The 27,384-nt window shown below is 51.5% G+C and overlaps 1 protein-coding gene across 22 annotated transcripts in view; it reads left to right on the top strand.

Moving 5' to 3' along the window:
* NCOR2 (nuclear receptor corepressor 2) overlaps positions 1-27,384 on the top strand; it is a 404,125-nt gene that overhangs the window by 272,734 nt on the left and 104,007 nt on the right. For 18 of the 22 annotated variants that reach the window (XM_044990015.1, XM_044990019.1, XM_044990017.1 and 15 more), the window contains 3 exons: positions 761-859; positions 24,739-24,863; positions 25,735-25,907. In XM_044990015.1, the coding sequence (XP_044845950.1) occupies positions 761-859; positions 24,739-24,863; positions 25,735-25,907 (397 nt within the window). Of the gene's footprint in view, positions 1-760; positions 860-16,225; positions 16,487-17,143; positions 17,264-24,738; positions 24,864-25,734; positions 25,908-27,384 lie in introns of those variants that run through there. The other 4 variants (XM_044990004.1, XM_044990024.1, XM_044990025.1 and 1 more) reach the window with 4 other exon arrangements.

Below are 27,384 nucleotides of genomic sequence, written 5' to 3'. Positions count from 1 at the left end.
TGTGTGTGTGTGTAATAGGGGCTATGGAAAGGGATCCAATTAACGTTTTAGAACAACCAGACTCTGTTTTGCAAACAGCTTTATTCTCCCTGCGTGAATACAACAGATGTGTCGGCAGGTACTGTGCAGTCTGCTCATCCTGTCAACAGAGCTGTCTCTGTGCATGCAGAGCTGCTCCCCGTGCGGCTGCCTCCTGTACTAGAGCACCGTTGTGTTCCAAACTCCCCATTTCTCCTGTTTTCTAATGCAACTGGTCCATTCGTCGTAGCTCTAGGCCGGGGCCTGCCTCTCTCTCAGCACTGTAATTGGAATCCAGGCAGCAGCTTCTGAATGCAGAGGACTCAGTATGTCAGAGTGACAGTGAAATGTGTTCGGCCCAGCTGTTGTGGGATCCAGCACTGCCAGCGCTCTATTCTGGACGAGGTGCACTGATAGGAAGGGTCCCAGCTCATCACTTTAAAGTTGGCTGGGTGTTGAGTGCCCTGGGCATGCATGGGGGCTCGCTCTGTTCCATGGCTGAGCATTTCTCCTAAATCGCTGGCCCCATACTGAGCTCTCAAGGGAAAGCCTTGCTCTGGGTGGGTGTGGGAATGTTTTTTGCCCTGCATTCCTCCGGTAATTGAAGGAAACCCTGCTGTATCAGGGTCTGGAAACATGCAGTGCGTAGAGTGTGCCCAAACGCACAGTGCTGGAATCCTGCGCTCTGAAAGAATGCTAGTGTCAAAAACGCCGCGCTCTGTAACTTCCTGTGTCGTTCCAGACGGTGGCAGACTGCGTGCTCTACTACTACCTGACCAAGAAGAGTGAGAACTACAAGAACCTGGTGAGGAGGAATTATCGACGAAGGGGGAAGAATCAGGTAAGAGGTGAAGACGGATGTATAGGACCTTTAGCCCAGGGGTTCTCAAACTGGGGGTCGGGACCCCTCAGGGGGTTGTGAGGTTATTACATGGGGGGGGGTCGCGAGCTGTCAGCCTCCACCCTAAACCCCGCTTCGCCTCCAGCATTTATAATGGGGTTAAATAATATTAAAAAGTGTTTTTAATTTATAAGGGGGGGGGTCGCACTCAGAGGCTTGCTGTGTGAAAAGGGTCACCAGTACAAAAGTTTGAGAACCACTGCTTTAGCCGGTCTCTCCTCCTGACCACACAGCAGTAATCCTTTATATTCACAGCCCACAAGATACCAGATCGGTCCTCCTCTCCCCAGGGAGTGGATGGCCTGGTTGCTGGCCGCAGTGGCTCTTCCCGTCAGGGGACTGATCTTGGAATTGAAAAGCTATTTGGGTGTGTTTCACTGACTGTTTGGCTCTCAAGGTGTTGTCGTCTGGGAAGCAGTGACATTTATATATTCTCCTCCTCCCCAGCTTATCAGTAGATTTTAAAAAGGGACTATTTAAAAAGGGAATTAGTGCTCGTGAAAGACCCGAGTGGCTGGAGTCCTCTGCGTACACAGTAGATACCGTCTAGGCAGTAGAATAAGTTTCCCCAAGCTGTCTGCCAATGCACCTCACTGCCACGGCCCTAGGGACCCACCGGCCTTACGGGTGAGAAGAATATTCATTCTCCTTGGGCCATTTAGATCTTTGCCTCCCTCAGACTGTCAGCAAAGGTAACCGTTGTGGCAGTGGCTTTTGTGATATGGATCCTTGAGATGGATCTGCTCCTTGGGAACTCAGCTGAGACCACTGAACTCATTTCACAGAAAACCGAAAAGAACTGTCAGTGGCATGGGGTCACCCTGTGCTAGATGAAAGGTCACGTGAACTCTGCTGCTGAGACTTTCCAAGCTGTCTAAGGGGACTGGGTGTCTACGTCTCTTAAGCAGCATCGACCGTCTCAGCCCACATCTTTAACCCAGTGGAAAGTGTGCTGGTGAATCCCGACCCTTTAGGAACTGTCCATTTCATAGAAGGGGGGCGGGGAGAATCTATTTAGATAACGTGATGCTAGGGAGGGGAAAAAAGGCTAATGCCATTCTTTCTTGTCCTATTATACTACCAACATAAAGCAGTTCATCCTGATGCCTTGCCATAAGAGGTACTTGTCTGATTGGAAGGGAGATAGGTAGCTTTGCCCCAATTTGATCTCCACAGCATTAAGACATCAGAATAGTTAGCATATGATGAATACCACAGACTGGCCCAATTTTCTCTTCTTTTTTTTCAGACTTAGAAATGGAAAAGGCCTATTAGGCGATCCATCTCCCTGCAAACACGGGATGGTTCCCTGTAGTACATTTTATAGTGTTGACCGTGGTCTGTTTTGTTAGATCCCAGCAACTAGGACGTGAGGCCACGCTCGTTTCTTGTTCATATCAGAGGCACGTGGCTAATTCTGATTTCAGTGTTGAGCTGAGCAAGCAACTGGCACGGGAAGTGAATTTACCACCCTCCTCTGCTTGTAGATGTGCAGCTGTGTGGTGACATACCTGCATATACGTCACTTAGCGTGTTTTATTTACATTTCAGGTTATAAACCATACTTGGTAACAGTCCCTGGGGGCTTGCTCACAATTGATGAATGGGCCTATGTGTGATCGCTAGAAGTAGGGTTCTGTCATTTTAGAGGCTTGTAAATGTCAAGCATTTGGAATTTGAGAATATTGATTAAAATAAGAGCGTCGGATCGGAAGTTTTGAAGGGGTATATGGAATAATCAAGCCTTTATTAAATCTGTTATGATTACCAAGTGCCCAGAAGTGTGCTAGGTGCTTCACAGAAAAAGGAAAGCTGTATGGACAGATCTTCCATGGGTGTAATTTGGCAGCATTCTGTTGAAATCAGTGCATGGGTTGACTGGAGGTGGTGAAGCACAAGGGAACAATGAGACGAAACAGGGTCGGAATGAGAATTCGTGATCTCAGCGCATAAGGTTTCCAGAAACCCCTCAGCTGTCTGAACAACAGGAGAAAGGGGGCTTCTTCGTAACATCCGTCTGCATTCCACCTTGGTAACTAGAATGGATGCAGTTAAAGCATTGAACTTGCCATTCTAGATGGAAGAGATTTAAATATGAGAAACTGGGATTTAGTAGAGGGGAAAAAAAGTAATTTCGTGCTTGTCGTAGTCGAGCATGCAGCTGAATTCGGATAGAAATCGCGTTTCAGCTGGGTCTTTAGTTGCTCTGTTTATGTTTTTTAGAAGGCAATAATGGTGGTTTTATTTGCTTTGAGGAAAGAGGGTTGCTCAGGGTGGGTAGCAGATAATTATGAGATGAAATGAGCTTTTCTAGTGTCAAGACTGTCATTGTGATCTAGTTATTAGAAAATAAATTTTAAAAATTCCATAGCTGCTTTGGCCGATTGTCCCCTGGCAAAGGATATTCCTCGTAAAGCTGCTATTTACTGCCGAAATAGCTCTTGCTGCAGTCAGGGACTTTGCAGGCTCTACATAATAAAACCAAGAAGGTTGGTGTTCTAATTCAGAATGCAGGCTCAATGGTTGGTATGTTTTCCAAACTAGAATGAGAGAAAAGTGAGCAAATCTGATATACTGTCATTCCTACTCCCCCCTCACCAACATGCTAACACTCTCTAAAATAGTGACTTTGAATTCAATTGAAAAAATCACACTGCAGTGCCTTCTGGCCTTTCAGCACTGGATCATTTAACAATTTAAGGGCAATTCAGAATCTTGAAGTTACAGTCTTAATACCTTAACCCCAGCTAGAGTACAGAGTTAATTACATACTGTCTTTTTGTCTGTGTTTTGTCAGGCGTTCTACAAGCAGATAACAAGCTTAGCTAACGCACATGAGCTTGTGTTAATGCGGGATTTTAACTTCCCTGACACTGTTGGAAGACTATTACATAATGTGCAAAAACATAATATGTCCTGCAAGTTCTTAGTATGTGTAGGGAACAACTTTCTTCAAAGTTCAAAAAGTTTAGGAAACAACTCGGGGATCATCCATTTTGATCTGGTTTTGACCAACAGAGATGAATTAGTTGCGAAGGGGAAGATGGTTGGGAAGTTGGGAGGAAGTGAAAGAATTCAAGATCCTAAGGAAAGGAGGACACGAGAACAACAAACCGAGGACACTGGATTTCAAAAAGGCAGATTTCAACCAGCTCAGAGAAATAGTAGGCAGGATCCTATGGAAAGACCAGTTAGAAAGAAAAAGAGTCAGAGGGCTGGCGGTTGCTAAAAGATGTAATACAGGAGGCTCAGCATTAAGCTATTCCAACACAGAGGAAAGAGAAGAGCCACAGAAGACCAGCACGGCTGCACAAGGAACTTTTTAGCTATCTAAAAACCAAAAGGGATCCATCCAGGAACGGAGGGGCATGTCCCCAAGGAAGTATAATGGGAATAGTGCGAGCATGTAGGCAGGAAGTCAGGAAAGCCAAGGCAAAGACTGAGTTACAGCTGGCAAGAAGAACCAGAAGGTTGGACCCAAAAAAAGGTCAGGGATGGTATGTGTCCTCTGCTCTATGGACAAGGTGAGCTGGTAACAGAGGATGATAGGAAGGCGGAGCTGCTTAACGCCTACTTGGTTTCAGTCTTCTCACAAAAAAGAACATGTGACCAGATAGATGACTAGTGAACTCATCATAGACAATAATGGGGGAGGGATGCAGCTCAAGATAAGTAAAGAACACATCAGAGATCTTCTGACTAATCTGAATGAATTCAGCTCAGCGGTGCATGATGCTATTCACCCCAGGGGGCTGAAGGAATTAGCTAAAGAAATCTTGTAGCCACTGGCAATATTATTTGCAAACTCATGGATGACGGGAGAGGTCCTGGAAGCCTGGAGCAGGGCTAGTGTAGTGCCCATCTTTAAAAAGCGGGGGGAAGGAGAACCTGGGGAACTAGAGACCAGTCAGCCCAACCTAGATACCTGGGAAGCTACCAGAGCAATGTCTAAAACATTCAATTTGCGAATACCTGGAGGATGAAGGGTGATCGCTAGTAGCCAGCATGGATTTACCAAGTACAAATCATGCCAAACCAGCTTGATTTCCTTCTTTGACAGGGTAACTGGTTTAGTGGTTAGGGGGAATGCAGTGGATATAATATACCTGGGCTTTACCAAGGCTTTTGATACAGTACCCCCATGACATTCTGATAAGTAGCTGGAGAAATGCAGGCTCAGTGGAACTGCCATTAAGTGGATACATAATTGGTTAACAACCACAAACGAAGAGTAACTATTAATGGAATGTCAGATTGGAGGGAGGTCTCAAGTGGGGTCCCTCAGGGATCTGTACCGGGTTCAGTGTTGTTTAACATATTTATTAATTACCTGGATGTAGGAATACAGAGCATACTGATCACATTTGCAGATGACACAAAGCTGTGGGGGAGGATTGCCAACACTTTGGAAGGTAATGCTAAAATTCAAAGGGATCCTGATAAATTGGAGAACTGGGCTATAGATAACAAAATGAAATTCAACAAAGACAAATGTAAGGTGCTACGCTTAGAGAAGAAAAACCAAATGCACAAATACAGAATGGAGGATAACTGGCTTGGCAGCAGGACAGCTGAGAAGGATCTGGGAGTTGTGGTGGATCCCAGCCTCAATATGAGTTAGCAATGTGATGCTGTTGCAAAAAAAGCAAATGCAATTTGAAGTTGCATTAACAGAGGCACAGCAGACAAATCACGGGAGGTGATTGTACCGCTTTACTCGGTGCTGGTTAGGCCTCAGCTGGAGTACTGTGTCCAGTTTTGATCACCAATATATAAAAAGGATGTAGAGAAACTGGAAGGGATCCAGAGGCGAGCGACAAAGATGATCAAAGGGATGGAACGCAAGGCATATGAGCAAAGGCTGAAGGAACTGGGTATGTGTAGTTTGGAAAAGAGATTAAGGGGAGGATATGATAGGGGTCTTCAAATACTTGAAAGGCTGCCTTAATAAGATGGAGGTGTATCATAAGGTATAATAAGATGGAGAAAAATTATTCTCGCTTGCGACAGAGGGCAGGACAAGAGGCAATGGGTTCAAACTACAGCATAGCAAATTTAGATTAAATTTCAGGAAAAACGTCCTAACGGTAAGAACAGTAGGATAATGGACAGACTGCCTAGGGAAGTCATGGACGCTCCTTCGCTGGAGGGTTGCAAAAGGAGGCTGGAGTCTCCAATAGATGTCTTGGATGGGTTACACACAACAAATGCTGCATCTTGGCGGGCGGGTTAGACCAGATGACCCTTGTGGTCCCTTCTAACCCTGTGGTTCTGAGAGTCTGAATTTTTTACTTTTTCAAAAACACAGGTTTCTAATATAGAATTTCATCATCACTCTACAACTTTAAAAAAAAAATCCGATCACATATTACTATCCACGTTACTAAACAGACGCATGCACCGGGTCGAACTGAAATTTACATGCAGGCACACATGCATGGGGGGTGTGGGTGGGGGTATAAACTCTTCAGGCCTTCCAAGACACAGTCTCCTTCAATGACTTACTCAGCTTCAAATTCACTTCATGGTATGAGGGAACCCGTTGCTTCAGTCTTGTGTACGTGGAGAATCTGACTGGCTTAGCTCTAGCCGAATAACTATTATGCTATTCCAGCCTAACTTGCCCATGTAGGCGCTCTGTTTTGGAATAAAAATGACTTAATTCCATTACAAATTACTCCATGCAGCCTAGTTACTGTGGCTTAAAGTCCCTTTTATTCCGGAATCGAGTGCCTAGCCAGAGGAGTATACCTGAGAAGCTACACCGCGGTAGTAACTGCAGTAGCTGTGCCAGTTGGTTTCCTCATGCAGACAAGCCCTAAGTGAAAGCCTCCCTCCAACTGCAGGAAGGCAGGTGGGGCAGTGTCAGGATGCAGTGGATTATCAGGCTATTGAAAGTCACCGGTTGACTCAGACAGTGAGAGGGTGCCTGTGATGTTTCTCCTCACGCCTCGTCCAAAGTGTATTAATCAGGATGTTGGGCTCGGGGTCAGTTTCATAGATCAGCTGCTAACTAAGCCAACTGCCATGGCCAGGATGATTCAGAGGTAAATGAAGTCATCTGGCTAAGTGTAACCCCCCCACGCTGAGTCCCTGGGCAGACCCACAGGATATGCTGTCATGACTCTCCTGCTTGGAGTTGCAGTCAGCACTCAGATATTCCACAGTGAAAGCTGCTTCCTCGAAAGTGTCAGAGCTAATGAACATTCTGTATCCTCTCCACTGACGGCAAAACAAACTGCCCATCCTTACTGCGCAGGAGACCACGGCTGTATTTTCCCCTATGTAGTGACATTTGAGCCGGCATGTTGTAGTGATTAAAGCAGGGAGCTGGAGCCAGAAGTCCTGTTCCAAGTGACTACAAGTGACTCACTGTATGACCTTGGCCCTTGGGCAGCTCGAATAGTTCTTGCCAGGCCTGAGAAACATTTTCCCATGCCCACCCTCCCCTGCCCTCTGCCAAAAAAGCAATTGCATTATTGTCCCGCACCCAAAAGAAACCCATTTCTTGTCCCCCGCGGTCACTGCAGTAACGTGAAGGAACAACACAAGCTCTGACTTTATAAACACGCTGTTCATTTTACGTAAACAGACTGTTAAACTGTTGAGCTATTAAATATCTGCAGCAGAGACATGGCATGTCGGGCAAACTTTCCTTATGTTGTGCGTGTCTGACTCCATTTATTGGTTGGATATATGTAAGGCATGTTAGGAGTTCATATTCCTCGCTCGTTTCACTTGCTTGTCCTGCCAGTGCACTTTCATGGCTCAAGATTACTTATAAAGAGCAAGGTCCTCATGTAAATCGATGTAACCATAGACGTCAGCAGGAGCTCGGTCAATTTACACCAGACAAGGATCTGACCCTAAGATCAACAAGTTGTTTACATGAAGAATATATAGCGGGATCTTCAAAAGTACCTAGGTACCTCACTTCCATTGAAATCATGGGATTGGGTGTCTAAATATCTTTACAAATCTGGCCCATAAGTCTTAAATTTACCTTTCCTCAGTTTCCCAGATCCATTTTTTTCCCCCTAAACCTTTCATTGCTATAAAGGAAGAAGTTTTCAATAAAATATCAGAGCCCTGGGTCCATCCTGTAAGCAGTACTCACCCAGTACCGCGTCAGCAAAGCGTGGGAGTGGGATGCGCTGCCTTTAGTGGGACTTAAGCATGTGCTTAAAGTTGAGTGAGCGCCTGAGTGCTTTGCCTCACTGCTAACGGAACTACTTACGTGGGTGACAGTTACTTGTGTGAGGGACTCGGAACCTGCCGTGGTAGGGGCTGGGAGGGCCTCACTAACCAGGCTAATATCACCAGCCTGGGTTTGGTTTGCCGATTCCCAGGCTCGTGCAGCATGCAGGAACTCTCTCACTAGGAAGTGAGGGTGCTCGGGATCGAGTCCCGGGCCCAGCTCGCTTTCCAGAGAGGCAGCTAATCCTTTCGCACTGGAGCACGGTAATGGATCCTGACGGGCAGGCCGTTGGTGTTTGACCGAATCCCTCGTCGGAGCCACAGACTTCAGAATTTTTAACTGAACTTTTGTTGTCAAAGTTACTCCTCATGGAGAGCAACATGCTTCTGCTCGAGGCAGAGGGCCAGATGGGGCCATTTCGTTTTTAAGCCAAAATCCCCACTGGGAATTTTTACTTGGAAACTGATGGCACAGGATGATTCGAAGCTTTTAAAAGCCACAACTTCTGATAGGAAAATGTATCTATTTCTGGGGAAGCCACCACCTACGCATTTTCTCAGAGTAGGCTCATCCTTATATTGAGGCAAATTGCAAGGGTTCCCCCCCTCCTCTGCCGCCCCAGGGAAAACCTCCGTGCTTTGGCAAATAAATATCCCATTTTTATGGATAGTCAGAACTCCTTTCTTTTTTTTTTTCTTCCCCAAATACAACACTGCAGGGAAAAATAATCTCACCATTTATAGGTGAAGATCCAGAAATCAGTTTGCGAAGAAAGCAGATTTTTTTTTTAAAGGTTCGAACTGGCCATGGAGACTGATCTACTCTGTGACCCCTGGGGATGGTCCCTGCAGGTCAGGGTGGAGGTGTGCTCTGGGGCGGTGTGGGAGAAGCCTGCACTGTTGCTAACCTGTTCTCTTAGTGAGCTAAGGCTTGTAAATCTGGCATTTTTCGGCTGCACTCTGACTTCAAACAAAGAATCATGCAGGGAGGAAGGATGGTTGGTGCTGAAGTTTGGGTGCTGGCTGGGTACCTGGGCACCAGGGTTCAATTTCCTGCTTTGCCGCAGACTTCCTGTGGGGGGAGTCACTGCGCCTCCGTGTCTGTGAAATGGGGATAATAGCACTTCCCCAGCTCACAGGGGTAAAGCTTGTAAGGGCCCCAGATATTCCAGTGATGGGGGGGAGGGCGCGTGGGTTCAGCAGGTAGGTGGTGGTAACTGAAATGTGGAGACATACTCTGCTGTTCAAGCAGGCTTTAGAAATGAGGCGTGAGTGGGTATGAAATGGACGGTGCGTGCCACGAGGGATCTGGTTGAAGGAGAACATTCAAAATCCAATATTACTTTACATCAGGCCCTTATGGGAATCCTGAATGTGCTACTTGGCTTTTAGTGCATCCGCTCTGGTTTCCTGCCACTCTGGGCTCGTGCCTCCCCCAACGTCCTTCGAGCACGCTCATGGACACGTGTCTTCACCCCCCTCCCTGCGCGTCTCTCCCCAACCCCCCTCCGTCTTGTTGTGCTACAGTTTCTCCTCCATTTCAATAACCCAGCCGACGTTTTCCGAACACAATAAAAAGAATGCCCTAAACACATTCCCATTAACCCAGCCACATTGTTTGGCAATTAAATAAGAATGATATGGCCATATTTGGGAGAAAACTCAAGTCAGACTGTGCCACTGTGGAAGGGTTAGTATGTGTTCCGGGGGCAGGGGGGTGTCTATTTACTGCCTACCAAGGAGCTGGCAGCGCAAAAGCAGCAGGAGGATGTCGAGGAGTCTGATGAGGGATCTGGGGGGCTGGTCAACACTGGGGACTTACATCAACGTTGCTGCGTCTCTCGGGGCACCGTGCTACTGGAGGCAGGCAGGGAAGCCTGGAGAACTCGCAGTTCTTCATCCTTTGACAGCATTGATGCAAAGTGCGACTGAATCAGGTCATATCTTTTCTTGGACCGACTTCTGTTGGTGGAAGGCACAAGCTTTCGAGCGACACAGAGCTTTGTCTTCAGGCCTGGGGAAGGGAGCGGTGTCTGAGCTACGTACGAGTTGGGGCAGATTTTTAGGCAGAAGGGGTCGAGGTGGGAGGCGATGGCTTGAAATGAATTGGGCATTTGGGGGTTAGATTGTTAAGCATAAAGGGTTTGAAGTGGGTAATTAAGGATAGCAGGCAGTGTGGTGTGTTACGGGTTGTTTTAATGAGCCAGAAAACCAGTGTCCCTGTGAAGTCTCTGGCGTTTGGTTTCTGGCAGAGTTCTGGATTTCAGTTCCCAGGCTTGCTGTTTGAAGGTGTGCAGGCTTCCCCTGAGGACAAGCATGGAAAGAGCCCTTCTGCTTCACAATCTGTCCCAGCTTGCAGTTAGGTCAGGCACCGCTTCCTTCCCCACACCTGAAGCAGAGCGCTGTGTCGCTCGAAAGCCTGTACCTTCTGCCCGCAGAAGTTGTCCAATAAAAGATATGACCTCACCCACCTAGTCTCTCGCGTACCCTGGGACTAACACAGCTACAGCAACGCTACCACCCCTGCTGAAGAACATCCAGCCAAGACAGTCGGGCACTTGGGTGTGGCGTAATTACATATGTGGTGGACAACCTCTTACAAGTGAAATGAAACACAGGCTCTGGCTTCCTCCAGGGTCTGGGGGTGCTCAGCCCCCCTGCTCCGCCCCACATCCTACTCCCACCCAACCCCTTCCCCCAAGGCCACCCCACCTCTTCCTGCCCCCGCTCTGCCCCAGCCCTGCCCCCACCTGACCCCTTTCCCCAAACCACCCCCACACCTCTTCCTACCCAGTTCCGCCCCCCTCCCCCGAGCGCCCCATCTCTGCTCCTTCCTCTTCCTCTCAGCGCCTCCTGCACACCACAGAACAGCTGATCCACAGCGGCTGGGTGGTGCTGGTGGTGCTGGGAGGAGTTGATCGGTGGGGCTGCCAGCAGAGGGGAAGTGGGAGGAGCTGGCTGCCAGTAGGTGCTAAGCACCCTCTAATTTTTTTTTCCATGGAAGCATCCACAGAATCGGTGCCTATAAAATGAAAAGCTCTTTCTTTCCCTGTTCACATGTGAGTTCAGGCTCCAGTATTTCTCCTGCAGCAGTCGACGTGTTCTCTAGGGGTGCAAACCTGTACCCACGCAAGTAGTCCTGTTGACTATAAAATCCAACAGGGAGTTCTGGATTTTAGCATTGTGGTTATCTTCCCTGTGGGGGAGATACAGAACACCAGGCTCCGGTCTTTGCTGGGTACCTAAAGGGGAAAGTTGTTTCTGAGGTGTGTTGGTTTTGACAGATTTGGGATTGTAAACAGCTCTGGAACAAGGGAAATATTCCAGCATTTCGTGTCACTGTCCGTCTGCTTTCCAAAGCAGGCCTTGATGGAAATCCTAGAGAGGGATTTTCTGCAAGAACATTGGTGGTTTGTTTGTGCTAGGCATGCCTGCACTGTGGGTGAATACAGGACTTCTGCCCCCAGCGTTGTCAATCTGGCATCTTTCGCTAGTGATCTGTTTACAGAATTCCTAGAGGGGAGTGGCACAGGCAGCTTGTGAGGCTGCAGGCAGAGAGAAATAGCACATCAGAAGACAGTTAGTGGGTGAGAAGGCAAACCACAGAAGAGGAGAAAAATCTATATCCTGACTGGGTCAGTGAGTGTGAGCTGCCCTCCATCCCCATGTACAAATATGGTAATCCCTATCCTCCTTCCAATCTCTTGGGACTTCACAGGCAATCGATTCACTTTAAACAACATCAGCAGCAACCCAAAACAGAAACCAACCCTCTTATGGAAAAGCCTGGGAGAACTTAAGAGGGATCAAATTGACAAGGTTCTGTAGAAATCACTCGAAGCCTTACAGACTCTACTGTTATTGTTTGTATTGTGGTAACAACAAGGGACCCTGGTCAGAGACCAGGGCTCCAGTGTGCTAGGTGCTGTACAAAGACATAGAAAAAGACAGGCTCAGTCCGGCAGAGCTTGTAATGCAAGTAATAAGACGAGTCCACAGGTGGATACAACAGGGGGTACAAGGTAACTGTGAGACACAACTGATCCAGAGAGAATCATCTCCTTTCTGAAGAGTTTGTTGGGGATTTTTTAACCATCCTGTAGCAAGATTTTCTATCAAATTCTATAGGACAGTTCAAAGTACCTATAGGAAAGTCGTTACACTCTATTGACTGCTATAGGCCTTTTCCATATCTCGTGACAATTAGCCACAAAAATGTAGTTCCCTACAGTTCCATTGCATACTAGCAAAGGATCACGTCCCATGGTTTATTCTTATTTGCTAGGACTTCTCAGCAGAATTAGGCCACTCCTTGACCATGCATATTTTTATGCACTTGTTTTCCTTATAGAATCTACAACCCAGCTCTTTGATTTCATTCTGTTTCCACGGTTGCTCTCTCAGATGGAGGCTCAGGACAGCAGTTATCAAAGCCAAGCACCCGACAGCTATTCCTCATTCTCTGCATGTTGGGTCAGTGATAGCATGCTTTGATTTGAGGTTTTTCCCATGAGCGGAGGGTGCCAAGTATGGTAATGAGATGCGAGGCTCTGCAGCCTGTGGGGATTGGGGCATTCCAGACAATTACAGCGAAGACTTTGGGGCATGGGTGGTGGTCATGTGATACATATATACTCTAAAAACAATAAAAGCCCCAGCCATCCACCCTGTGCTCTATATCCATCCTGTCTGCGGAGGCCGCCTGTGGGTTGTGGTCTGACTGATGCTATTTGCAGCAGCTGCCTGGCATCAAGCCGTTGTCGTAAGTGTCTCTGCCCCGTCTCTGCTGTAATGTCGACCAGCACAATCCAAGGATGCTTTAGGGGAGACGTCGTGGGGTGCTGGCAGTTTGCTAGCGGTTAGAAGAGGGGCCTGACAGAGGTTCTTGCATCTGCAGTGGTAGGTTCACCGTCTCCTCTCCATGCACACAAGTTACTCCTGCTCATGTTAACTGCAAGAGACAGTATGTGGTTGTCCCATTAAAGGTACAAGATGCACGTGCTGTTTGCCTCTGGAGCAGGCTGTGCCAAGCCACTGACTGGAGAGTGAACAATGCCTTGTCTGTGGCAGATCCAGGTGGGGACAGGAAGGAGGTGCACGGCTGAAGTAGCAGAGTTGGGAAGCACTGGAGCAAGCACAAGGAGCGACATTTCGAAGGTGCAGCCAGGGCTTTCCTGGCAGCGCTCGTGGGTGCAGGGGGAGAGGGCAGACACCATAACCATATAGTAACTCCTACGAGGCAGCACCAGCTGGCAGCTCCAGTGCCTTCAGCCATGTTCTGGGCCTGATCCTGCAGCGGGACCAGCCAGGGCAAAGTACCCACTGAAGTCAGTAGCAGTCGTCTCGGGTTGGAGTCTATGGCTGCCTCCTGTGTGGGTGCCCTGGGGGGTTGGAATTCTCTGTACCCAAGCAGGGCCATACATAATGTGGCCCATAGAGTGGGTTCCTTAATAAGGCTGGTGCTGTCCCCCCCCACAGACACCTCAAGCTCATGTAGATAAGACAACCACAGGCCTCCTGGTGCTTCCATGCTCAGGTCCCTTTAACCCTTTGCCTTAAGTTTGTCTCTGAACTCTCTTTAAATTTATGTCGCTCTGGTCACATGCGATGGCCCCAGAGTAAGCCTGTTGGCCAACCAAATGCAAATGGGAAACAAAATCGGAGCCATTCTTCTGAAGTCACCCAAAGGAGAATCCAGTCTCCAGTGCTGTGAGGGGGGAGAAAACACTCCCCAGACAGAGCTGTAAAAAGCAGGGGAGACAAGTGCACTGGGTTGTCAGAGGGTTTGTCTGAGCTTTGGGATGCTTTTAGAAGTCGCTGTCAGAACAGAGTTGGTTGGAAGGTGATATTATTTCAGGGAGGAAGGAGGTTTCACTAGTGTCCGAGCATCGCCGTGGAGCGCACAGAACGTTTAACCCAAGGTGATGTTTGTAAAAGCCACGCTATTAATACTAGAAACATCTCCTAGAACTGTGCTGCCCGAGGTGTCGTGGGATGAGTTGGAGAGGTGATGAAATGAGCTCGCTTGGCTTACGGCTTCTCTTCGGGGTGAGAGCTGTTGTGGGGAGGTGCAATATCTCTTTCATTGCCAAATTAGAGAGGCATGGGGGGTCGTGCCTGATCTCCCCAGGATGCATTCAAGCTCCAGGCCCTCAGATCCATTGAGTGTTATCTGAGACACAGAGAGGTGCAGGGGTTTAGCTTAATCGTGCTGTCTCACGCCCTGCAGGCTTGGTCTGTGCCACGGCGAGGTCAGGACAGCAACTGAGATGGGGTGGCAAGTCTTCCTTGGAGAGCCACGGGAGGAGGAGAACGGGGACTGATCCGAGGAGCTGCTGGAGCTATGGGGGGGATCAGAGCTGGGTGGTGCTGATCTGGGGGGATGTTTTGAGGAATAAAAGAAAGAGAAAGTTTCTTACAGATATTTGTGAGTTCTCTTCCCCCACCATGTTTTTCCAACTAGCTGTGCCCAGAACGGATGGAAGTGGGGGAGCTGTGTGTTCTGAGCAGTGCTGGGAGGCAGTGTAGTGATTCGTGTGCAAACTCGCTAGTACTGTATATTGAGAGTTGAGAGACGGTGGAAGTCGCACAGTGAAACTAAGGGGGAAGCATCCCTGAGGGTAAGCGCTTAGCCTGCTCGTGGCATTGGGGGGCACACGTGTGTGTGTGTGTGTGTGTGTGCGCGTGCGCACGTACATTCACTTTGCCTCTCAACTGATTGTGAAACACTTTCCTCATTCCACACTCAAATGTTCCTTTTATCCCTCGCTAACCTGCTCGGACCTCATGCTGCAAAGTCCTGTCCTCGGAAACGCCGACTTGTGCTGGCAGCTGGGTGTGGGTCAGCAAAGCAAACCCTGGCATCGGGGGTTCTTTGGGGCAGGCGCAGCCTTCTTCGGGGGGTCATATTGCAGCACGTACATTGTTCGTGGCTCGTGCAAATGAATCCTCCTTTGCTTTTTGTGGGGAACATCTCGCTTTAGGTCTGCCACAGCTGCCTGGGAGCCTTGTGGTAGGTGCGTGGAGGGTCTTGCAGGACACCTGCAGCTCTGAAGCTGGGGTGCTGTGATGTACCAGCAGCGCTAGTGGTCATGTGAAAGGTTTCCTGGAGAAGGATTTGGCCTTGTGAGCAGATGAGTGCACCCTGCTGCAAGCCTCATCAGCAAAAATCAGTGGGGATTAAAAAAACCCCAACTCTGTGTGGCCCACTCCACAAGGGAGGCTATGTCGAGGGGTGTCTCAGAACAGTGAGGCCTCATAAATCGTCTTTAACGCACACCTGGGCCACCCTGTGATTGTATAACCACAATGGGGGGAAGGGACCAGAGGTTCCACCGCTGTAGAGTGTGCAGCTTTAGGTACTCTGCAGCGTGACATAGTAGTGGAGGGAGAGAGGTGTGCACTGGGGAGATTAGCAGGGCTCGGGGTGGGAGCATTGGCGAGACAGGGTGAAACTTCCAGAGGCTGGCATGGTAGAGAGGGCTCTTGTGCTCCTGGAGAGGGGATCTTGAGGGGAAGGATGGGAGGAGGCCAGTCCTAGGTAAACCAACAGAGGCACCGGGGAGAGCATTCCTGACAGAGCGTGACTGAAGGAACAGCCTCTCTGTGGCAGGGACCATCTTCTTGTTCTGTGTTTGTACAGCCCCTAGCACAGCTGGGGCCCTAGGTGCCTCGATAATTCAAACGATAAAGACTGAGTCAGTGGGCAGGGTCGGGAGCGGAGCCGTGCGGTGTTCTTTGCTGGGGGTTTTGATGACTCCATTGAGCGGGGTTAGGGGGCTGAGCAGGGTTGTTGGAGAACGAGTGTCTCCTGGATGCAAGGTGCAGGAGGCCACGCTTCCGGGGTTACATACGCAATCCCCTCTAGCTTGTGAGGTTCCTGTCCGTGGCAGAGGAACTGTCTTGATCCTCTTGACACAGTGCCATGGCCTCGAGTATCTCGGCCCCGCCGGGCGGAGGGGAGGGGAGGGGAAGGCAGGAACAGGAACTCTCCGGAGGCTCGAAAGCTTGGAAAATAAATAGCAACGGGCTGTAAGTTAACCCTGGCATCCCCCGAGATTAATCACGCTGGCTGCAGCCGGCCCTGAGCCCCGGTGACGAGCGCTGTGGTTTATAGATCATGATTCATCGGCCCGACTTAGCGCGACCACGTTATTCCAGCCGATTGCAAAATCGTAAGAGGAATGTTGTGGTTAGTTTACGGCTTAACTATGCAAATCGTCAGGAAGCCTCCCGAGCGAGCCGGAGAATGTAGACGCACCCCGCCCGGCTGGCAGGGCTGTGAGGGGGAGCGGGAAGCGCCGGGAGCTGGCCATGGGGCTGTACGGAAGCGGCAGCTCACACGAGGCAGGGTCCGGGATGGAGCTGGAAGTAAGTGCTTCGGGGAGCCGGTGGGGAGAGGCTGCTGCCTGCGAGCGGGGCCTGGCTCCCGCGTAGTGCCTGTGAATCCGGCTGGAGCTTTCCGAGGGCGGGGAAACCTCCCTGACTGGACCGACCGAAAGGTCTTCGCTGAGGTGCCGAGCTCCCCGAGAGGGACGCTCGCCCCTTGGGGGGGGCTGAGGCCCCTCCTTGCTCTCTGGGGCCAGGGTGGGGGGGAAAGCTGAACGCACAAAGCCTGCTCCCCACCCCTCCTCCTGCGGCCTCCCGCCAGATCCCAGCAGCTGCTGGCTCTGGGAGGAAGTAAACAGAGGAGTGGGAGGAGCTGCACCTTTCCCTCCCCACGCCGGCTGGGAGCATGTATGGCAGGGAGGGGTGCAGCGAGGAGCCCCTCGCTGCTCAGGGAACGGGAGTGCTGCCTCGGTTCGAGAGGAGGGAAAGGGAGGAGCTGGTGAGCAGCGAAAGCTCCACAGGGGCCAGAGCTTCGCAGCCCACCAAATCCTCATGACATTAGAGCCCAAAGGAGTTGGCAGGGCCGATTCCCGCCGGGCTGCCTGGGGGTGGGGTGTGCTTTGGGTGTGTTTTATTGTAAAGATAAGAGAGCTGCTGGGGGGGCGCGGGGGAGCTTTGGCTGGCGATGCCAGTGGGTGGGGGCGAGCTGGCCCTGCCTGGAAGGCGAGTTAACCGGAGATGCACACGGCTTCTAGGAAAGGCTGCCAGCTCCGGGCTTGGCTAGAGCTAATCCGAGCCCTCTGGGAAATGAGGACAAAGGTGAGCAGCTGTTTATAGTTACTGTGCAGCCCAGGCGGCAGCGCAGGGCGGGAAGGGCTCCGGGGAACGTCAGCCTGCACCCCGGGGCTTGGAGAGCCGTGCTCCTCTCGCGTGCGAAGCTGATTTCAATAAACAGGAGGGATTGAAGGGAACGATAAGCGCCAGTGTCGATGCTAGAGAAGGATGGGTCCAGGGGTTAGAGGACTAGCCTAGGTCCTGAGAGTCCTGCAAGTCCCTGCTCTGCCACAAACTTCCTGTGGGACCTTGGGCAGGTCACGTAGCCTCCCTGTGCTTCATGGCCCGTCCCTGTAATGGGACAAGAGCCCTGCTGTGCTGCTCGGGGGTGTTACGAAGATACGTATGTCACACTGGGAGGGGCTCAGATATACAGAAATGGGGGCTGATCTGTACCCTGGATAGATGGATGCTTGAGCTGCCAGGAGTTAATTTTGCTCCTGCCCCCCCTTGGAAACACTCTGTGCCCATCGGGATCGTCCACCCTACGATGAGAGAGGCCGCACGCTAACCCCCAGCACCACTTGCCGCTTCCCCCCGGAGGGCACTGGGGTTAGATAAAGCAGATGGGCTGCGGGCTGGATATCGGGGAAACGCTTCCTGGCGAAGAGACTGTGGAACAGTGTCCCTGAAAACTGGATGTCACCCAGTGCTAGAAAATATACTTCTAGAGGTAGTCGTGCCTTGGGCGAGGAGCTGTGACTCGCTGACTCCAGGTGTTTTCCTGCTGAGAGCTCTTCAGCCCGTCCTTTCCTTTTGTAGTTTTGCCATGGAGAGCGCCGACAGCTCAGATCCCTTTATTTTCCCCTCCAAGTCTTTTGTTTGCTTTGCTTTTGTTTTACTTTGTGGTTTTCGATTTGGCTTCTGGATAAGGGTCTGTCTTTTCTGCATTTGTGCAGTGCCTAGAACCCTGGGGTCCGGGTCTGTGACCCGGGTTCCGCGGTGCTACTGGCAGGTGTCCACGTTCTTGGGGTGCTCCAAGTACTTGCTCTGGCACTTCCTGTTTGCATCTGCACTGTGCTGCAGGGCTGGGCTCAACCTCTCCGGGTTCCTCAGTGCTCTGTTCCCAGCCAGGGTTTGCTGGGTTTCAGCGTGATGCTCATTGCTTTGGTGGGAAAAGTGGCATCCGTCAGTATGGCCGTACCCCAAGGTTCCTTCGCAGGCTGGTCGGTGGGTATCTCGCTGCACTCCGGGGCTCTGCTGATGGCTCCTGACATTCCTTTTGCTGCAGCGGATTCACAGCATGGGGAATAAATAGCTTCAATAAGGAATGCACGATTTTAAGAGACATTTAGCCAGGAGGCCTCCTGACTGGGGGAAGGATTACAAGCTGAATCAGTCACATTTTTCCTCGGTGGCCTTGTGCGAAAGATGTTGATGTTGATGTTGTTTCACAGTTCGGATGGGGCATTATCATAATAACCGCAGTAAGATGTATTGGTTCTCATGGTCATCTGTCCACCTATGCTGTTCCGATCCGTCTGAGGGCAATACTGCCATTTGGGTAGCCCAAACACTAGGGGGCGCCATTGGCTGTTTTATTTATGTTTTTAGTGGGGCGAAGCACACATTTTCCTGTGAGATGATGCTAGGTTAATGCTGTGGCTGACGTTGCATCAGACTTGCTTAAAAGTGTTTGGTGGGGCAAACTTTAAAAAAAGTGCCAGCTTTCATCAGGAGGGAAGGAGACCCGGACACAGCCTTTTTTCAGTGTACGTACCCCACAAACCCGCTGCCAGAGTGGAATTGTGTGTGCTTGTTTAAGCTCCAACAGGTTGGGTTTCTCTTTTCTGTTGAAGGATCAAATTACTCAGATGCACATCCTATTTCACAGCGATGCAAGGGACATGGACTCCCTTTGGGCTGCGTCCGCATGCGCATGCATTTCGGTGGGTGTGTTTCGTTGCCTTTTTGCTCCCGTCCCACCCTGTGGTTTTGCTCGTTGGCGCTCAGCGATCATATCATCTGTGCTATCCCAATCTGATACTATGCAGAAGAGCTGCAATTGCCGTACAGGATTACAGCACTCTGGTTTGAATAAGTGCAAACACAAGATAAGAGGATAACAAGCCTTCCCTCAGGAACACAGCTTTGTGATGCCGTGAACAGGAACTCCGTGTGTGGCTATTGTCAAGGCCGAAGGAGCTGATCTATCCAAGGTACCTCCATGGCCACCGTCTCTGGGCACCTCACCACACCCCCTGTGATGCTGAGAAGTGCTATTATACCCATTTTTCTATAGGAAGAACTGAGGCCCAGAGCAGCTAAGTGAGTTGCCCAGGCTCTCACAGGAAGCCTGTGGCAATGCAGGGATTTGAACCCAGGTCTCCTAGACTAGAGCTCTAGCCACTGGACCATCCTTCCTGTCTGTTGTTCCCACCTAGTATGTGTCAGTTCAGAAGGGAAGGATGGTAATGTCACATCCATCTCGGCTCTGCCTGCTGGCTCCCTTCTTGTGAGCAGGCCAGGAGATGGAGTTGGCTTGTAAATTTCATCCCACTTTGCTTGCATGCTGCAAGGGATGTCTACACTACAGCGGCTACTGCGATACAGTTGTGGGTCTGCAGCTGTGCCGCTGTCGCGTTGGTGCTTCCTACATCAACAAAGGGGTTCAGCTCAGTTGGGTAATCGACCTCTCGGAGAGGCGCTCGCCGGGGCGAGGAATGAATGTTTTTGTCGACCTAGCTGCCTCTGCGGTGGGAGTTAGAGCAACCTACCTGCGTCGCTCTGGCTGCGAAATCTCTCACAGCCCCGTCCTGTGTAGCTAGGTCAGCCTAAGTTCTAGGTGTAGACCAGGCCTGAGCAGAGGGGAACCAGTGATGGGGTGGGGGAGGCTGCAGCAGGCATGGACACTGTAGCTCGCTGCACACTGGCTGGCGGGGTTATCAGTGAAGCCTTGAGCTGAGAAGCTGGCGTCTTTGCAGGAACAGGAGCTGATTTGCTGCTGTTGTGGTCACAGACGTGTTTAGGGCATGAACCCGTCTGGCAGGGAGGGGCCATTAGCCTGCGCGGTGACCCGTCTCCTGGATCACTCATTAATCGTTGACCTCAGTGTGGAAGATGGGCACTTGGATGTAGTGGCAGCTAGTGCGCCTTCTGCTCTGCATTCTGGATTCCAGCTGCTGCACAGAGGCCTGTTTCCCAACGCCCCCAAACACCGGAAGGAATCCATCGGTCTGGAGGTTAATTAGGGTTGTGTGACCAGGACTGAGCAGGCCTTCTCCTGGCTCTGTGAGGGAAGTCCTGCCTGCGCCATGCCAGGCAGTGAGGAGTGTCCGTGGGCCCTTCTGGAGGGAGGGGTGGGCAGGTGACTCCTCAGTGCAAGGGGCTGTGGGCTGCCAAAAGCTGCTGTGACTCTGCGGGGAGAGTGGAGCGCTGCTGGGTAGCCCTACAGGGAAGCCCCTTCGTGTATCATCAGGGCAGGGGAAGGAAGCTGGGGAGCTGATGCTGGGGCAGCCAGAGCCGGCTGGCAGTGCGGATCTGGTACTGACCCAGCACATCCGGGAGCACGCCTAGCTGTGGCTGGCTGGTGTTAAAACCCAAGGCCCCTCTTTTCATTGGCCTTCCCACAATAGCTCCCCAAACAAGCACACCCCGCCCCCTCGCCTGGCGGCCGAGCAGCAAAGGGGGAGCGCACGGCCTCGTCTAGGTCACCGCATGCTCCCAGGGTCCTGGCAGCGCTCGGACACCATGGCACGGATTCGGTGAGATAGCGCGGAGGCAGGCCCTCCGGGGGAGCGCTGGGAAGTCATGGCGGGGGGGGGTAAAATCGGTGGCTGCTTGAACCCCTTCCTCCCCGAGTGGGTGTGACGCTGCGAGGGGCGCCCCGCCCCGGCCTTTTACACACTTGCTGGCACATTGGCATCTGCACTTCCTGGGCTGTCGTCCCGTGTAATTCAGCCCGTTGCGAGGGAGAGGGAGGCAGGTCTGCGCCCCGTTTGCTGGACGTCAGGTAAGTGCAGTAAAAAGGGTTGAAAAAAGCCTAAGATCTTTTTCCTAAAACCCGTTGTGCCTCGTTGCTGAAATGGTTCATTGGCAGGGAGTGTCCCGGTTCTGACCACATGAGAAGCCCTAGCCCACCCCACCCAGACGCCTCTCCTCCAGAGACCGTCAGGCCCTTCGAAGCTCAGGGAGTCTTGCTAATCTTGTGGCTCTTTGTCCGAGCCGAACCCAAGCTCCAGAGTTCACTGGTGAACCGCGTCAGTGACTCAGAAAGGGTCACGGAGTTCAGAGCAGCATTAGTGCAACCCAGGGATGTTGTTGTGTTGTGCGCTGCTTCCCTGTCCGCCTGTCTTTGCCATGTGCTGTGTTCAGGGTGATCCTCGTGCAGCTCTGGGCCCCTCCTTAACCACCTGCCTCTGCCGCAGTGCCGGGAGAGGGGCTGGGCATGTGTAATATTTGACACTGGAGGGGGCGGGACCAGTGCAGTGAGGGAGGAGGAGCTGAATTGGAGGGAGGGTTGCAGTCTGAGCCGAGCCGTCTGGTGGGTGTAAATCAGACCCATCACATTCTGGAGACGTGCGTCCGTGGAGGTCGGGAGATTCCTTTTAGCCATGAGAACGGTTCCTGCAAGCCCAAGAGGCCATCAAAGGAGCAGGAGGCAGAACAGTAGCTGCTGTGTTTGCATTTCAGTTTTAGTTCAGGATTTGTGTTTAAACCAAGCGCTTTTGAAAAGCAGGGCTGCCCGGATGGGGGGCAAGTGGGGCAATTTGCCCCAGGCCCCGCAGGGGCCCCCCCGAGAGTTTTTCGGGGCCCCTGGAGCGGAGGTCCTTCACTTGCTCCGGGAGCCCCAGAAAACTTTCGTGGGGCCTGGGCCCCCGGAGCGTCTTCCTTCCGCCCCGGTGTGGACCCCCTGCCGCCGAATTACCGCCGAAGCGGGACCTTGCCGCTGAAGTGCTGGGTCTTCGGCGGTAATTCGGCGGCCGGGGGTCCCCGCTGAGGGTCTTCGGGGCACTTCGGCGGCGGGTCCCGGAGCGGAAGGACCCCCCGACTGCCGAAGCAGGGGCCCCTCGCCGCCGAAGACCCCAGGTCCCCTGAATCCTCCGGGCGGCCCTGTTGAAAAGCCAAATAAAGTGGTGCAGTTACCACCTCCCGAGAGGTCCTCTGTGCCTTCAGGTGCGTTGCCTCCATAGCCCCAAGTGGGGCTCTCGCAGACACATGTGGCTACCCAGTAGCAGTTACTCAGCAAGTAGCTGGTGCCCCTTGGTGTTCCTGAGGACAGCAAGCAGAGAGGGCTTTGCACTCGTGAGCATCGGGTTCCACTTCTGCAGCAGCCTCCTTGAGATGAATGCAACAGATTATTAGCAGCAGTTGTTATTAATGAATGGCACTAAGTTTAAACCCGCACAGGCTGCTCTCGCTAACCCGCAGTGAGGTCTGAAAGATCCCGCCCCCGATTTCCTGCCATCTAACGCCCTCCACTGCTGCTTCCTGTCCATGCAGATGCATTGGCAGCAGTTCCTCTAGTGTGATCTTTTGGATGAATGAGTACGTGCATTGGGGATTTAGCTAGACAAGGGCATTTTTCTGCCTTTACCCTGCAGGCATAGAAGCACTTGCTTGTAGGGCCTCGTTATTTACGCTTGCATTGATGTCCGAGTCTAAATCTCCTGTATTGATTTGATGGTGTGGCATTTAAATACCCGAACTGCTTCTCTGAACTTGCCTGATTCATCTAGCAGCTGTGTGAATTGGGTCAAGAGAACATCTCTTGCCTTTCAGGGGGCTCCCTCGCCCCGGAGGGAGGAGCACCGTTTCCGTCCCCAGATCTTGATATAAACCCTTTAGATCCTGCCCCTCTGCAGTGAGTACCACATAATATATGGAGATATACCTATCTCCTAGAACTGGAAGGGACCTCGAAAGGTCATCGAGTCCATGCAGAATTCATTGCAAGTTCAGAAGCGGTTGATACTTAGAGACATTTTACTTTGCCAGTCCTGAGAACCCATGCTTCCCGCTAATCTGGGTTTACCAGCCCCAGAAATCTCCTGAGACAGCATGTTGGAGGCCCTGTTGCAGACTACAGAGCTTCTGGCGGATCAGAGGAAGGTGTGAAAAGCAATTGGGTATTCTCTGAACTGCGGTTCCAACCCTTTCGAAGTTCTCTCGTCACTATGTCCGATTCTTCGCTGCTTCACGCCTCGTGTCGTCGTTTTCACTAGTGCCCCGCGGGCGTGACAGGCTGCCGTTCTGATCTGGCTGGGCTTCACGCTCCTGTTGTGCAAGCGCGGATGCCAGCGTAGGGCGGCAGGCAGTGGAGAGAATCAGGCTCACTCTTTACGATTGCCGTGTGGTTTGTGCCATTTGAACCCACACAAATGGAAAGAGAGGCACTGAAGTCGTGAGCGCATCCTTAAAGTGAAGCACGTGCTTCCAATACTTTGCCGAATCAAGGCCTGAAAGAACACGATGCTTTCCTCTCGCTTGTAGCCCATTTCGATAGCTCTGCACATCTCAGCACCAACCCTTTGGGGCCCAAGTGTTCGCTTGGTGAGGAACGCTGGTGCACGGGAGATCTGTGTTCAAATCGCACACCTCTGCCATAAAGCTCCTTCCTAGCAGCTGCAAGCAGGATGCACAGATCATCGGGGATCAGCCCTTCAGTTTGAGAGTTCTTCCTTTCAGCCTGTGGAATCCTTTCCCCAGGGAAGCTGCTCTGGCCAAGCCCCGGGGGATTTACTATAGGAAACAGTCCTCTATTAGCTGGGGAGCTGCATGGCTTAATAAATCACTTCCGTCTCTCATTTCTACGTCTCTGTGGAATTCCTTTCATTTGATGCTAGCCAGAAGGAGGTCTGAGGAATCAGGCCTCCCCTTGCTGTCTTCCTGCAGCTGCAAAATGGAATCCAGCATCATTATTATCATTTTAGAAAAGCTCCCGTTTGGTAACATGAAATGCCTGGGAGGGGGAGTGATGCCGATAGAGTTTTGATGGGCACCTGCACAAACCCTCTTACAGGAGGGTAAAGACAGGTGGGTGCCTCACACCTAGCAGTGTTTGGGGCAGATGGGAGTAACGGCTTCTAAACGAAGTGCCTGTCCAGCTGTGCTGATTCTCCTTCAGGTGATGTGGGGTCAGGTTCACGTCTCCTGCGCAGCATTCATTGCGTCACTTGCCCTGAAACGGGTTGCGCAGTTCGTAGCCTCGTTGCTTTTGTAGCCAGTGGGAGCCTTTCCCTTCACCTTAATGGGTGTTGGCTCAGATCCCCAAGCACAGACCCGAAACGGGCTCTGATCTCTGCATTACGCTTTCTGACCCGCTGGCCTGCAGTAGCCCGGCCTGCCCCCTGACTGCAGTGTCCACCCCGTAGCTCAGGCACCGCTTTGTTGTTTGTTTCCCCTCTCGGTCAGCCCCTTCAGCATTGTTTAAATGCGCTTGTGTGCTTCAGTCCAGGTGCTAAGATTTATCCGCCTCAACAGTTATTTTTTATTTTATTTTATTGTCCCTTGTTTTGCAGCAGCAGCAGCAGATGCCCCGTAGCAGCCAAGAGGAGAAGGATGAAAAAGAGAAAGAAAAGGAGAAGGAGGCAGAGAAGGAGGAAGACAAACAGGAAGTAGAAAACGACAAAGAAGAACTGACAAAGTAAGCAAGTTTTCTCCTTTCTCTCCGCTCCTCGCCCCTAGGGATCCTCATGTGCACTGGGCTGGGAATTCATCATCTCAGTGCTCCCTCCTTCAGGAGAACCGCACTGGGAGGAGTCCGGGCGCGGGGAGGGGGCGGGGGGTCAGTGATTTGAAGTGCAGCCAGCAGAATCTGGGCTCTGATCCCAGCATTGGGTGATCCTTTTGCAGGTTACCTGGGATGCGCTGCATGTACCCCCCTCTCTTCTCCTAGCACAGAGCAGGCTAAACCTGCTGCTAGCAAAGGAGCGAGTCTATTCGTTCATAGATTTCGAGCCCATCAGTCCAGGAAGCAGCTTTGATACCAAGGTTTGTTTTATTATTGCAAGATATTGCTGAGCCTCCTAGAGTCAGAGCAGAGCTCAGGATGCAGCGGAGCATAGGGCTTCACCTTTAGCGGTGTTGATGTCGATGTGAGATCTTCCAGCTCAAGGGATTCGACCAGTTTTATAACCGTGCCTGTCTTAGTGCCTGGCACAGCATGGCTTAGCAGGGAGCGCTGGATTTGTTGCTGGGAAAGGTTGGCAGGCAGACTGCTAGCTATCTGTAATGGGCTTAATACTTGGCTTAGGAGAACATCTGGCTTCATTGTATCCAGGCTGCCTAAACATTTACCAGCAGGTCCCTTTCAGGAAGATAAATGAGGAGGAGGCGATGATAAATTCGAATGGCCCAGCATTAAACCTGTCTCTGTCAGGTCTCTGCACGCTCTTGGAACTGCAACCATCTGCAGGAAAAAAAAACAACCCAAACCACCCAAAGTCAGGCAAAGTGCCCTCGTTGCAAACTCCCAAAATATATCCCATCCCTCAGTGATTTCCCCGCTCTTGCAGGGAGAAGAATGACGACACGTCCGGGGAGGATAACGACGAGAAAGAAGCCGTCGCTTCCAAAGGGCGTAAAACCGCCAACAGTCAGGGCAGGCGCAAAGGCCGCATCACCCGTTCCATGGCTAACGAGGCCAACCACGAGGAGGCAGCCGCTCCGCAGCAGAACACAGAGCTGGGTACGTACCTGCTGGGCACAAAGCCTCCGTAACCAAGGTGGGGAGGAGGGGTTTGTATCCGTCCAGCCAGCTGGGTGGAGGGAAGACCCTGGGAACAAAGGCTGCTGGGATTCGCCTCTGTTTTTGTCACTGATTCATTAGACAGCCTGGAACAAGTCACCGTGCCTCGATTTCTCTAGCTGGACATGCAGGATGATAATCCTGTCCTACAGCCCTGGCTCTTTAAAATTCCTCCTGTCCTGAGGAGTGGGAGTGATGTTGCACCAGTACCTCAGGATTACCCAGTGGAATTCATCCAGCTGGACAGGAGGCATCTCAGAGGGCCAGGCCTGTGTCTCACCAGGTGAGGTTTGCGTCACGTGGAACCTCAGCTGGAAAGCCCTGAAGGAAGGCAAAGGGAATTGTGCCATTTTCAGCAAAGACGTGCAGATCTTCATGCAGGCCTCTCTCTGCTGCCGGTGGCTGTTGAGTGCGAGGCCATCCTGGCGGAGCGTTTTACCATGTGCCCCGAGGCGGGCTCAGACTGTGCATGAGAGCTCCACAGCCAGCAGATTCACAGTGCGCTGCACCTGCCCGGGGGCCTCGCTTGGAGTCACTCGCTCGTTTTCCCTCTCTGCCCTGGCCCCCGCGGGGTCCCTCCAGTTTGTGGTGCGCCGGGTCTCGGAAGCAGTAGGGCTGAGCGATGGCTCTGATGCAGCTTGTTGCAGGGATTGTGGAGGTGGAAAGCCAGGCCTTCCCTTCCTTGCCTTCGTGGGCACCACAGATGATGGCTCGGTGAGGGGAAGGCTGGGACAACTCTCTTCCTATAGCCTGTGAGTCCATATTTCTTCCAGAGTAGGAGATCCTCAGCACATCGCTTACTCCTAATACTTCCTGTCCCACGCCGTCTGCGCCTGGGACTTTACTAGCCTGTTCGATGCAGCTCTGATTCCCTGCCCCATTTCAGCCAACCTCCCCGCCGTGCAAACACGTGTGCCATGATTTCAAAGGAGAGGTCCCAATACAACAACCCCGGAACATCCTCAAAGTGCCATTATGTTTCCTGAGACTTTAGGGCATCTCAGGCTGGCAGGGCGGTGCCCGTGGTGTCATCAGAAATGAGAGAGAGAAGTCAAACCGATCTCACCCTAAAACACATGGGCAGATGGCTAGTGTAGCCCTTAGTTTGGAATGACAGGAGACAAGGATCCTGCATGCAGCTGAGACCCATACAAAGGTGATAGCTTCCACTGCCAGCCACATGGGGGCTTGTAAGTGTTGAAAAGTGCCATATCCAGGTGATGGTAGATGGTGTCTGTCTTTCCCTCCCTTCTATGACTGACAGAAAGACGGTGGCTGCCCTTGGGAACTATCCATGGCTGTCTTCAATAAGCTGACTGCAGTATTTGCCTCATACCCTATAGCAAATACTAAAGAAACATTGATCCATGCCTGTCTGTTGGAGAATTTCCTTACTGAAAGCAGTGTCTTTATTAGT

Source organism: Mauremys mutica, chromosome 16, assembly GCF_020497125.1.
Source record: "Mauremys mutica isolate MM-2020 ecotype Southern chromosome 16, ASM2049712v1, whole genome shotgun sequence".
Lineage (NCBI taxonomy): Eukaryota > Metazoa > Chordata > Testudines > Geoemydidae > Mauremys > Mauremys mutica.
Note: the sequence above shows the minus strand (reverse complement) of the source record. Positions and strands in the feature narration are given on the sequence as shown.